Genomic DNA, 13,687 nt, shown 5'->3' on the forward strand with positions numbered 1-13,687 from the left:
TTACATTACATTTATCAACAGTATTTTTCTCACTCATTAATTCAATAAATAGAAAATGCAAAAATTTATACACTAAAATTATTCTAATAATTACTGAACCATTTACTTATAAAATTGTAGATGTTCCTAAATTTGTATATTTAATGTTTTATAGGCTCAGCTAATGGCTTTATTAAAGGAAGAAAATTAAGGGGGAAAAGCTGCTCCCATCAAAAGTATCTGGGTGAAATTCTTAATTTATTTTATTGGTTTATTGTTTATTTCCTGGAGAAAATCCATCTATATGGTTGGTAAGATTCACACCAACTTAATGTACATAATCAATCTTATTTATTAATTGCTAATATATTTATACCCAGAAATTTAAAAAGCTTTCTAACAAAAAAACTACTGGAAAAAGTAGCCAAGGAGTGCTAAGAATATATACAGAATATATTTTATGCTTAATTACATGATTACCTGGAATCAAACACTGTTCCATCAAGAAGGGTACCATTATAGTGATACCTGAGGAAGTCCCCAATTTTGGTTTGACGTTCACACAACTTTGGCACAAACAGTTTTTCTATATTAACCCTGTCTTTAGGATTGTGTAGATCTAGAAGAGCTACATCAAAGACAAGAGAAGCTTGACCAGGTATTTCTTTCCCTGTAAACAAAGTATACAGAAAATAAACGAACAATGAATTTTTGAATATCATTTGCAAACATTTGGTGTACCTTCTTTTGGTATCAGTTTGAGGCTATATGTATAATGTTCACTATTGGAAGGAATAAAGCCGGCATATATCCAGTTTTGATCTCCTGTTTGTTGTGGAACTTTTAGAACTTATTCTGCTGTTTTTAATTATGCAAATATTCTTGAGTAGATAAAGGCCTTGCTACCCTACATGAACACCTCCAAATGAAATTAATTAGTCCATCTCTATTGCAATGTTCCTTCATGGAGACAAGATATATATCCAAATTTAAAGGGATCTCATATTATTTTAAAAAAATATTTATTTATGTTTATTATTTAAATTTAATAATATAATTAGGCTTCCAAGTTTTCCTGTTTCTGTGGTTTCAATTTCATTTTAAATTAAATGCAAATAAATCTGACTTGGGATAAAATAATGGGGAAGTCATCTTCTGGAGTCCGCTGTTATTTTTCCTCTTTCTTGGTGACGTTTCTTTATTATACTCCTTCCCCTTTCTCTCTTGTAACAAGGAAAAACAAAGTTATCCTTTAAAAATGTCTTTGTATTAAGCAAGTTAAAAGTAAGATGTTTATTAAAGTTAATGAATTACAAAAACACCATGTGCAACATCACGAAACGAATTATGTAAAAAATAGTGTAAATCATATAATAGAGGAAAAAAGGATGAAATTTTAGATGCTCCACTACTTTCAATGGCGTTTAATTTTAATAATATCTAATTTGTAATACTGATTTTTATAAATGTATATGATTGTATATGATGTGATGATTTTGCTTACACATTGTTTTTTTTTAAATGAAATATTGCATGCCACCCAGAGAATCTTTGGTCAGATGGGCAGCCATATAAATTTAACTAATAAAATTAGTCACCCAGAGTAATCCTTGGTCAGATGGGCAGCATACAAATTAATTAATAAAGTTAACAACAAATAAATTTTATGTTGTTCAATGATAAGTTATTTGTATTAGAGCACATATCAAACACAAGGCCAGTGGGGCAGATTTGGCCCATGATGGACACAAACCCTGGAGATGGTGAGGGACTGTCCCTTGCCGCCAGTCCACCGCACCTGGACGCCCCCACAGCACATGCACAGGAGGCAGCAAGCATGTAGGGGCTAGCAGTGTCCGGCAGCAGCAGCAGCCCACCAACCCTTCTCAGCCTACATAGCTCATTTGGGGGACGGAGCACTATACCTCTGGCCAGCCCTCCAAGCAGCAGGCGGAGGCAGAGGTGTTCGGGGAACACTGGACGGCCACCTACCCACCTGCTCCGTTTCACCACCTGTCTTCACTTGCCTGTAGCTGCTGCAGCTGGGACGGAACAAGTGTCCAGATGGCTAGATCGTCTGGCTTCCCCCCCCCCATGCCTCTCCCCCACCTGCCAGGCAGGTGGCGGGGCAGGGTTGATGCCACGTCATGACCCCTGCACACTCAGCCCTTGTCAACCAACCTCATCTTCTAGTTCTGCCACACAGAGTTAGAATGAGCTAAAAGGTTCAGATCATGATGAGCTTTCCACCCGCTGTCCCACCATGATGGCCCCAGCAAACAGAAATGGTGGGGAGCCCCAATCCCCAAGAGACAACTGAGACTCCACAGTCCACACAGTGCAAGTGAGACAGAACACTGAGACCGCTGGGCCGATCCTCCAAGCAGCAGGCAGAGGCTTGGTAGGAGGAGGCACATGATCTGGGCAAGCAAAGACAGATGTTGGGATCATGGTGAGGTAGCCCAGCCAGTCCCCATCACCTCTACACCATGTTCCTGCACACTCAGCCCCCAACATTCATCCTCATTCTCCTGCAAGCTTGTCCCCTGCCCACCCATCCCCAATGACCCTGGCAAATGGGTAACGGCAGGGAATAGGCTTGCTGGAGGACTAGGTTGGACAGCAGGGGCTGAGCACACAGGGGCCACAGTTTGGTGGTGACAGTGACCAGCTGGGCTGCCTCACCGTGACTGCACCATCTGTCTTTGCTCCTCTGGTGGATCAAGCCCCAGCATCAGCCCTGGTCCCACCCCCCTCTGTTGGAGACACCTGGATCCCTCACAGGCCTGCCTAGTCCCCCATAGGCAGCCCCCAATGCGAGCAACATTGAACTGGCCACACCCACCTAGTCAATGGTGACCACCTGACCATGCCCACCCGAAATCAACCGCAATGCTGATGCGGCCCTCAATGAAATTGAGTTTGAGACCCCTGCTTTAGAATGCCAATTAGGAATGAGTAAACTTTCAGATTAATCAAAATACATAAAAAATCCTGCTGATTTCTCTGCAAAAAAGCAAAATAATTTACCATCTCCATCTTCTCCATATGCCAAGAAAGGTGGTACTGTGATTATGCGCTTTTCTCCTACACACATTCCAAGAAGACCTTTGTCCATTCCAGGGATTAACCACCCAATTCCTACATAAGTGTCATAAGTTCGCATTCTATTGTGACTGAAGATATAAATAAGTATCAGTGAATTCCAGATCTCTTCATTTTAGTGCAGAGTAAGAAAACAAGAGAATGAAATGTAACAAAACAAGAGAATGTGTATTTGACTTCTTCTCTATGTTACTAGAGCTATTCATGGTATAATTCAAAAGACTACATAAAGCGTGGACAAACAGTCGTTAAAGGTCCAATCCAAGAGTCATGGATGGCATAAAAGTCAATACATCATGAAAAGGAGTCTTAAGGGTGGCAGAAAAGTTAATATTTTTAATTACACACTGAATTAATAATAAAAATACTTTGTGCTTTAGATCTGAAGGAAGAAAGATGCACCAGACTATGTGGAGGTACCAAAGTAACACTGTCTCCAACTGTAAGCAGTTGGAGACAGTGTTACTTTGGTACCTCCACATGGTCTGGTGCACTATATGTTTGTTCAGATCCATGTAACAGTCCTCTATAGCTGCATTGTGAAATCTAGAAAAAACACATTTGTTTCAGGAGTTGCAAACAGGTATTAGGTATATGTACCTTTCTGCCATCAAATAAAAACACTGAACTTTTCATAAATTCTTCCTTTTATTAGTCTTTTATAGTATTTAGTTATTGTTTGCAATAATATTACACAAACAATGGAAAAAGGAGACAAAAAGGGCCTTAGAGGAAATAAACAAGAAATTTACAAGCATTACCAAACTAAATAAGACTGAACTTCATTATTAGGGTTTTTCAATATTTCAACATTTTAAATGACTATTATTTTAATTTTTTTTAAAAAATTAAGTAATGCATAAATATTAACTGCAAGTATCAGCACAGTATAAATCAATATAATAAGATGTATATATTTCTATTCAAGCAGTGTAAATGTTAACCTTATTTAACAAATCACTGAAAATTAAAGAATTAAGATTTTATTCTAGTAGAAATTTACAAAACCAAATGGTTTCCAAGTTGGATTTAACATTTAATTTGACTGGATAACACTCATGTCATCCAGTGAAAGGATATAAGGAAGAAGAAAAGCTAATACTGTATCTTTGTTCATTTGGGATCTGCATTGTATATCTGTACAATTATATATGTTTATATCCCACCAATATATGAAAAAGGCAAAATATTTTATTGATACCTTGAGTCAAATAGTGTTCCATCTAAAAATGTTCCATTATAATGGTATCTTACAAAATCAGACACCTGAATTGTCCTTGTACAATTTTCTGGCTTGTGATAAGTCTGAATTTCAACTTGGTCTTCAGAATTCCAAACATCAACCAGAAGGACATCAAAATTCAGGACAGAATTTGCAGGAAGTTCACTTGCTGGGGATGCAAAAATATTAAAAAGGAATTGAATCTAATTATTCACCAGCTACAAGTATTTTTTTAAAGCTATTTTTCTGATTATTATATTCAACATCCTGTACTAGCAATAGAAAGAAATGCAGAGAATGTGAATTCTTTTTTTTTTTTAGATTTATATACAATGCAACAAATATACTGTATTTCCCCCGAAAATAAGACTGCATCTTATATTTTTGGGGCCATCAAAAAAGGCACCAAGTCTCATTTTCGGGGAAGCCTTACCGTATTTTTCAGAGTATAAGCCATATCTTTTTACCCCCAAAAAGAGACTGAAAATCTGGGTGCGTCTTATACTCCAAATGTAACCCCACCCGCCCGATCTGCACATCTCATTTTCGGGTGGTTCCAGGCTTCGGGGATCCTCACTTCCACTCAGATTTTGATAACAATCTTTTTATCCATTTAAAACAAATCCTATCACCCTATGCTATTTAACTGGAGGGTGGGGTGGGGAATGATTTTCATGGGGGCAGAAGAGGGACTTGGCACCAAAGGCTCCACTCCCGAGACTTCCTACCTATAACAGTAAGCTGGCTTTCTTGCAGCAAGCCCAATAAGAGACGCAACACTTTAGTTCTTCTGGATGCTGCCATCTCAAATACGTTGCCGGGCTTCCCAGCAAGCCCCTACACCTTTGCTGCTTTCCAAAGTGGCCCTGGGAAGCAGGAGGGTCGTGATTTGGTTGGCGAAGCGGGCACTGCACAGGAGGCATAAGACAGTTGCCGTGATGTCCACCACCTGGAACGCCTTTGTTTCAGATCTGCTGCCTTCTGCACGCCCAGTTGAAAATTCACCACCCTCTTCCCTACATGTTTATAAAATAAGACAGTTTTATTATCATGACAGTCATTTGAGCAAAAGGTGAATTGTCTCCGCTTCTGATTGTGCTCCATCTGCATGGGCAAGCTCCCACCGCAAGGCTCCCCTCTCCCCTGCCGCTGGCTGCTTTGCCTTTGTCCGTGTGTGGTGGGGAAGAGCTCAGAGAGGAGCTTGGGCAAGGGGGAAAGAGTGTGGAATGGGGATCCATCGCCCCCCCCCCCCCAATCCTGATCAAGCAGTCCTTGCAGGCCAGCTGTCAGGGGAGCAATTTGTGTGGTTCTCCTACCAGGAAGCTTTATAATGGGAGGGGGGGGGAGAGAAACCCTTCTGCTGTGAAGCCTGTACTCGGCGACAGGAGCCAAAGCAGCCTTTTGCATGGCAGATTTTTGGAATCAGGAAGGAAAGCTTTTTTGGGTGGCACCGCCACTATTCCCTCCCCGAACGCGGGCACTCCAGACTCACTTTCTCTTTCCTCCTGGCCAGATCTGCCACCTGAAACGCCTTCATTTCAGATCCACCACCTTCCACACAGGCCGTTTTTGCAATTGGGGAGGGAATAGTGGTGTTGCCACCTGAAAAAGCTTTCTTTCCCGATACCAAAAATCTTCACAGCAGGAGAGTTCCCCACCACCACTCTTCCCATTACAAAGTTTCCTGGTAAATGGCTGTCATGATAATAAAGCTGTCTTATTGTATAAATACAGTATGTAAGGAAGAGGGTGATGGATCTTCAACCGGGCATGCAGAAGGCAGCAGATCTGAAACAAAGGCATTCCAGGTGGTGGAGATCACAGCAACTGTCTTACGCCTCCTGCGCAGTGCCCACTTCGCCAACCGAATCACAACCCTCATGCTTCCCAGGGCCGCTTTGGGAAGCAGCAAAGGTGTAGGGGGCTTGCTGGGAAGCCCATCAACATGTTTATGAGATGGCAGCGTCCAGAAGGACTAAAGTGCTGCATCTCTATCGGGCTTGCTGCAAGAAAGCCAGGCTTTCAATGCCTGCAGTTATAGATAGGTAAACGGAGCATCTCGAGAGTAGAGGCAAGTCCCTTTTCTGCCTCCATGAAAATCATATCCCACCCCACCCACTCCAGCTAAATAGCATAGGGTGATAGGTTTTGTTTTAAATGGATAAAAAGATCGTTATCAAAATCCGAGTGAAAGTGAGGCTCCCCGCAGCCTGGAACCACCCAAAAATGCAAGGCACAGAGGTAGAAATGGTATGTGGCAATCCCTGCAGCCTGGAGCAGCTGATTCCACCCGCTATTTGCTGCAAGGACGCTAGCCAGATTAATACTGATGGATGCTGGTAGGCAGAGGCAGAAACTTTTTTTCTTGTTTTACTCCCCCAAAATTAAGGTGCGTCTTATACTCCAGTGCGTCTTATACGCCAAAAATATGGTAATCCCCCCCCCCCATGTACCGGGAGGAAGGAGCAAGCTGCCCCTCATGCCTCCTTGCCTAACAGTCTTACCAGTAGCTCGGTCCACAGAACAACTGATCTGTGGATGATCAGCTGATTGAGGCTGCAAAAGCAGGATGCCCCCCGTGCCCTCTTCAATAGCAGTCTTACTGCACCAACAACTTGATCAGGAGACCAAGCGAAGGCACCAAGTGCTTTTCTGAAACAGCTGATCTGTGTGTGCACACCTGCTGTCACCTCCAAGAAGCACAGCTTCAATTGACTGCAAAGGCAGGAGGCTCCCTGGGCCTCACACCCCCTTCAAGAACAGGCCGAAAGTTTCAGATGGAGTCTTTTTGAGATGTGTGTTTGTGCTGGACTCAAGGAAGGACAATTGGCAGGAAAATGGGGGAGGGGATTTTACTGCCAATCGCCATTTCCTTGAACCCTGCCGTGGGTGAAACACGGTATTAGTTATCATATTTTAGATGAAAGATAATTCATAATACAATTTTATTTCTGAAAATTACAGTAATTTTTTATAAATACACCATTTTTAATCATCTAATGTCCATCCATTAGGCTAACACAATGAATTTGGACCTTATTTTTTCAAGAATTCAATTCTAAGTATGACTAAATTAACACAATAACAGAATCTATACAACTTACAAATTTACACTAAAACATTGTTTCTTAAAATGTGGTCTTAGGACTCCTGGGGGTACCTCAAGGTGCCTCCGAAAAATAATGTGTTGTGTACGATGTATATAATGTGTTATCATCCATTTTAATTCCATTTTAATACCTAAATTAAAAAATAAATGTAATGTTTAAACACAAATGGCTAGTGACTATTTGGCCTACTATCATGGCAGCGAATACTGCTACTGCATCTCACTATATTATAACTTTCAGAAACTGGCCTCTTCAGATGTCTTCAGTTTGCAACTCAGAATTCTGTTTCCAATGCTGGAAAGTAGGTGAAGGCTGTACTGTATTAATCATGGTGCAATCTTTTTTTGCATTAAAGAATAGTAGAACATTAAGAAATGTTGTGCATTATTTGCACAAATACAGCAAAACTACTTCCTTTTTTTCCTAAAGAAATTATCAAAATACTCACCACGTCCTTTCAATGATTTTAGAAAGGAATTGAAGGAGAGAAAATTTTGAACACCGAGAACTTAAATGTCTTCTTTCAATAAAATTAAACCAGCAGGGCATCATAGCACCATCAATATTAATAAGACTCTTTAGGCCCGTGATGGCGAACCTATGGCACACGTGTCACAGGTGGTACACGGAGCCATTTCTGAGGGCACACGAGACATTGCTCTGATTTTTGGCCTTGATATTTGCCTGTTTTTTGCCCTCTGGAGTGCGAAAAACCGCCCAACATACAAACCGGAAGTTTGGGAATGGACTTCCAGTTTGCAAGTTGGGCTACTTTTCACCCTCTGGAGGCTTCATGGAAGCCTCCTTAAGAAGAAAAATGGTCCAAAAGACAACCCGGAAGTCAGTTCCCAAACTTCCAGTTTGCATGTTGGGCCGTTTTTCACCCACCCCGGGCTCCTAGAAAGCCCCTGGAGCCTGGGGAGGACCTACTAGGCCCACCAGAAGTCACAAAACGGGCCATTTCCGGCTTCTGGAGGGCCTCTGGGGGGGGCAGGGGAAGCCGTTTTCGCCCTCCCCAGGCTCCAAGAAGCTGTGTGCACATGCATGGGGGTAGCAGGGAGGGTCATACTCACATGTGCAGAGGGGCATTAAATTATGGGGTGGGCACACGAGCATGCGCGATAGCGCGGGTGCACGTGCTTTTGGCACTGGAGGCAAAAAAAGTTTGCCATCACTGTTCTAGGCTATTTAAATATTATATGTATGCTTTCAAACATAAGACAAAAAGGAACTGGATAAAATCATTGACTCAATCCTTGATCTATATATGTTTTTAGTGCCTTGGAAATTATGAATACTCAGAATTTGGGAATTGAATATACTGTCATATTCAAAGCTATAGATAATATGAGATGAATTGGGCAACAATAAATCCATAATACATAGGTTAATTTTTAAAGCCTCACATTTTACCTACAGTTTAATAAACCTACCCTGACTCATTATATTTAGGCATCAAAAAGCACAGAAAACTGTACTTACAAACTCTGTCATTTCCATATTCAAGATGGGATGGAATCCTTACAAATCGCCTTTCATTTACACACATGCCAAGCAGAGCCTTCTCCATCCCAGCAATAAGCTGATTTTTCCCCACAAAAACATTGAATGTAGAGCCCCTGTCATAGCTAGAAAAGAATGAATTGTTAGGTCAGTTAAATAAACATTCAAATATTACATTTCATTTACATAGCTTAATTTTTTATTTCCTTTAAGCCAATTTACAATTTAAGAATACCGTGTTTCCCCGAAAATAAGCCACGCCCTGCTAATAAGCCCAATCGGGCTTTTCAGAGCATGCGCCATAATACGCCCTCCCCTGAAAATAAGCCCGCCCCCAGTCCCCGCCATTAACACTGTACCACCTACCGGTACAGCTTCCGGGGCAAAAAGAGGGCTCGCCGCAAAAACAGCGGCAGGCCAGCAATGTGATCACCCCCTCCTGCCTGTTCCTTCTCGTGCAAAAAAACACCGCCCACCCCAATAGCAAAGGCAGCCTGCCTGGTTCCCTTCCTCGCGTTCCTCGCCATTGTGCTCAGGGAAGCGGCTGGTGAAAAAAAAACTTCTCACGAGTTCAATCAAACATCTTGAAATCGCGAGAAGGGTTTTTTTTTTAAACCAGGGGCTCCCCTGAATATAATGTCGAGGAATGCAACAAAACTAGAAAGGTAAGAGGCGCGCCCCGCGGCCCAACACCGCCCACTTTGCCCCAATGGTAAAGGCAGCCTGCCTGGTTCCTTTCCCCGCCGTCCCTTTAACGAGGGGCGGCAGGTGGGGTGGGGGGGAGAAGCGAGGCACGCCTCCTACCTTTCCAGCTCCGTCGTGTTCCACGCCCTTTCACCGATTGAATCCCCTTGTAAAAAAATCTCATTAGTTCAACTCGTGAGATCTTTTTTTACAAGGGGATTCAATGAGCGAAAGGGCGAGGAACGCAACAGAGCTGTCAGTCTCTGGTAGCGCTAGGACACGCGTCTCGCTTCTCCCCCCCACCTCTCCCCCCTCACTAAAGGGACGGCAGGAGAGGGAACCAGCCAGGCTGCCTTTATCATTGAGGCGAGGTGGGCGGTGTTGGGCTGCGATGCGCACCTCTTTCCAGCTTCATCGCGTTCCTCGCCCTTTCGCCCATTGAATCCCCTTGTAAAAAAAATCTCATTAGTTCAACTCGCGAGGTTTTCCTACAAGGGGATTCAATGGGCGAAAGGGCGAGGAAAGTGATGAAGCTGGAAAGATAAGAGGTGTACCTCACAGCCCAACACCGCCCACCTCGCCCCAATGATAAAGGCAGCCTGCCTGGTTCCTTCCCCACCATCCCTTTAGTGAGGGGGGAGAGGTGTTGGGGGAGGAGAAGCGCGACGCGTGTCCTAGCGCTACCAGAGACTGACAGCTCCGTCCCGTTCCTCGCCCTTTCACTCATTGAATCCCCTTGTAAAAAAAACCTCGCGAGTTGAACTAATGAATTTTTTTTTACAAGGGGATTCAATGAGCGAAAGGGCGAGGAACGCGACGGAGCTGTCAGTCTCTGGTAGCGCTAGGACACACGTCTCGCTTCTCCCCCCCCACACCTCTCCCCCCTCACTAAAGGGATGGTGGGGAAGGGAACCAGGCAGGCTGCCTTTATCATTGGGGCGAGGTGGGCGGTGTTGGGCCATGAGGTACACCTCTTATCTTTCCAGGTTCGTCACGTTCCTCGCCCTTTCGCCCATTGAATCCCCTTGTAGGAAAACCTCGCGAGTTGAACTAATGAGTTTTTTTTTACAAGGGGATTCAATGGGCGAAAGGGCGAGGAACACGATGAAGCTGGAAAGAGGTGCGCATCGCAGCCCAACACCACCCACCTCACCCCAACAGTAAAGGCAGCCTGCCTGGTTCCTTCTCCTGCCGTCCCTTTAGTGAGGGGGGAGAGGTGGGGGGGAGAAGCGAGACGCGTGTCCTAGCGCTACCAGAGACTGACAGCTCCGTCGCGTTCCTCACCCTTTCGCTCATTGAATCCCCTTATAAAAAAAATCTTGCGAGTTGAACTCATGAGGCTTTTTTTACAAGGGGATTCAATTGGCGAAAGGGCGAGGAACGGAACGGAGCTGGAAAGTTAAGAGGCATGCCTCGCTTCTCCCCCCCCCCCCCACCTGCCACCCCTCGTTAAAGGGATGGCGGGGAAGGGAACCAGGCAGGCTGCCTTTACCATTGGGGCAAGGTGGGTGGTGCTGGGCCACGAGGCGTGCCTCTTACCTTTCCAGCTCCGTCGCGTTCCTCGCCATTGTATTCAGGGAAGCCCCTGGTAAAAAAAAACCTTCTCGCGATTTCAAGATGTTTGATTGAACTCGCGAGGTGTTTTTTTTTACCAGCCACTTCCCTGAGCACAATGGCGAGGAACGCGACGCAGCTGGAAAGGTAAAAGGCGCGCCTTGCTTCTCACCTGCCCCAGAAATAATAAGCCCTCCCCTATAATAAGCCCAAGGCCATATTTCGTGGGGCAAAAGAAAATAAGCCCCTGTCTTATTTTCGGGGAAACACGGTAGGTGTGACATGATACTTTGTATACACTTCCCTGATATTTGCCTTTAATTTTTTTTAATATAAACTATAAGGTGATACACTACAAAGCATATTATATCCAGCATTATTTTTACATCCGAGAACATCACTGGGTTCCATCTAAATCCCATGCAGATTCTTTGTTTCCTCTGTAGTTTTTGTTCTTTCTGACTGTAAAATAATGAAGACCCTATTAAACGTTCCTTACATACCTCATAAATTCCAATGAACAGCCTAATAACAACAATCACATAATCTGATGCTTACTACATCCAAAAAAACATTGTGGCTCATATAAATTATAAAGATAAATAATTATCTTTCAGAATATCAGCGGCATACATGAAATTAGATCCATTCCAAAAAGAAGCTTAGATCACATGCTCATACCCAAAATCCAACTGAAGCAAGCTTTTCTTTAAAATTCCATCATATTCCCTGGAGGACGCATTTGCAGTAAGATGTCTATAGAAATTGTCAATCATCTGGTTTAATAAACATCTACGTTGTCCCAAAAGATGCTTTTTCAAACTTCTTTGATTTTTGTTAAAGACATTTCATTTCTCATTCAAGAAATTCTTCAGTTCAATTATCTGTTGAGAAATGGAAGGATTTATTCTCTAATGGCACAGATTAACTGCCAGATGGTTCAACTACCCTCAGAATCCCCTCAATATTAATGATTGGCTGACTGCAAAGACCATAAATCCTTCCATTCCCCACCAGTTAGTCTGAATTGAAGAAACTTCTTGAATGAGAAGTGAAATGTCTTTAATGTCTAAATGTCTTCAAGAAAAATCAAGAAAGTCCAGTTGCCATTTGAAAAAAAAGCATATTTTCAGACAAACAGATGCAGCCACTGCCAGCATTTGCTAATTACAATCTGCAGCACTTTCCCACAATGATAATCTTGGAAATGGCTTCTCCACTTCTACCAGCTTTCCAGATCAGATTAATATTACTGTACATTAAGATGTGGTGTGTATGCATTCCCTCCAAGGGTGGCTCTTGGTTTTTTCTGATTGTTCTGGAAGAGTAAACTTACAATGTTGCCCCACCTCCAAAGCTTGGTAACTCTTCTGCAGTTTGAGTAACCGTATCTACTTTTAGTAAAAAAAAATTACTCAAACTTCTTTGTCTGTACTTCCCCTAATTATTTCGATATTCTCAATTCAGCTTTGGATATATGCATATCGATTTCCTCTGTGTTGATTAATGACCATAAAGCTTTTCCTACTCGGACTCCAATAACTTTCCCACGTCTGATAAAGCGATGGTCTTTCCAATGCCAGTTGCTGTATGGGATCCCAAAGACCAGAAACCGAGATTCTGCATAGAAAGGATGGGTTCTTCCCCGAGACTGATAACTTGAGTTCATCTTCCTGCCACCGGGCCCATTAACTGGAGTTTCCTCTGGAGTCAAATCACCCAAACATGTGTCCCGGATCTGCCCCAATTTGCGCTATACCTGGCCGCGGCCGCCTCCCCGCCCGCAGCGCCACGCCGGCGAAGGAAAAAGTGGGACTACCTGGAATCGAATTTTTTGCCGTCGGACAAAGTGCCATGGTAATGATAGCGTACGAAGTCGCCGGAAATAACGGTGCGCAGGCATTTGTCCGGCACGTACTTGCGCTCGATCAACACGTCTTTTCCATCCCAGTGGGTCTCCCCAGTCGGCACCGGCGGAGCCTGGCATGCTACGCAACTAACTAGCAAAGCAAGGAACAGGGGCGAGCAGCAGCGGTGTCGCCGCCTCCCGGTCGACGGCATTCTCGGCATATCTATTGCGAGGAGCGAACACAACGAGGAGAATATTCAAGAGCAAGTTCGGCTGAAATCCCGGCTTCCCCAAACTGCAAACGTGGTGAGTGGGATGGCGGGGGCGCGGGTGAAGAGGAATTACCATCCCCTTCGCTGTTTAGCAATGGGCGGAGCCAGGACGCGGAAGCGGGGCGCAAGTTTCCTTGGGTGAGAAAAATAAGGCCTGACCACCAGCCGGTACCGCCGTCCTCCAAAAAGGTTTGGAGCGTGACTTTAAGGTATTTGGTTTAAATCCATGCCATGGTGACTTGAAAAACGAAGTTGCCTTCAGCGAAAATTCAAACCTGAAGGGCGGGAGATCAACCCACCGATAGGCTGCTTTCTCCCTACCCCCAGCTTCCATTCCTCGCGTTGCTACGTGGCACCGCCTCATTCCTAGACCCGAGTGACTAGAAAGGCTTGCTTGTTGGCAGCACGT

General features: G+C 43.8%; 1 protein-coding gene across 1 annotated transcript in view; it reads right to left on the bottom strand.

The window, feature by feature from the left end:
* The window catches only part of FKBP9 (FKBP prolyl isomerase 9), a 33,591-nt gene extending 20,226 nt beyond the window's left edge, over positions 1–13,365 (bottom strand). Inside the window, exons 1-5 of the mRNA XM_081971282.1 lie at positions 12,977–13,365; positions 8,899–9,044; positions 4,286–4,475; positions 3,010–3,155; positions 460–649 (exon numbers count right to left, since the gene is read on the bottom strand). Of these exons, the coding sequence (XP_081827408.1) occupies positions 460–649; positions 3,010–3,155; positions 4,286–4,475; positions 8,899–9,044; positions 12,977–13,227 (923 nt within the window). The 5' untranslated portion in view covers positions 13,228–13,365. The remainder of the gene's footprint in view (positions 1–459; positions 650–3,009; positions 3,156–4,285; positions 4,476–8,898; positions 9,045–12,976) is intronic.
* Positions 13,366–13,687: the final 322 nt, after the last annotated feature.

Source organism: Natrix helvetica (assembly GCF_964273705.1).
Source record: "Natrix helvetica genome assembly, chromosome: Z".
Lineage (NCBI taxonomy): Eukaryota > Metazoa > Chordata > Lepidosauria > Squamata > Natricidae > Natrix > Natrix helvetica.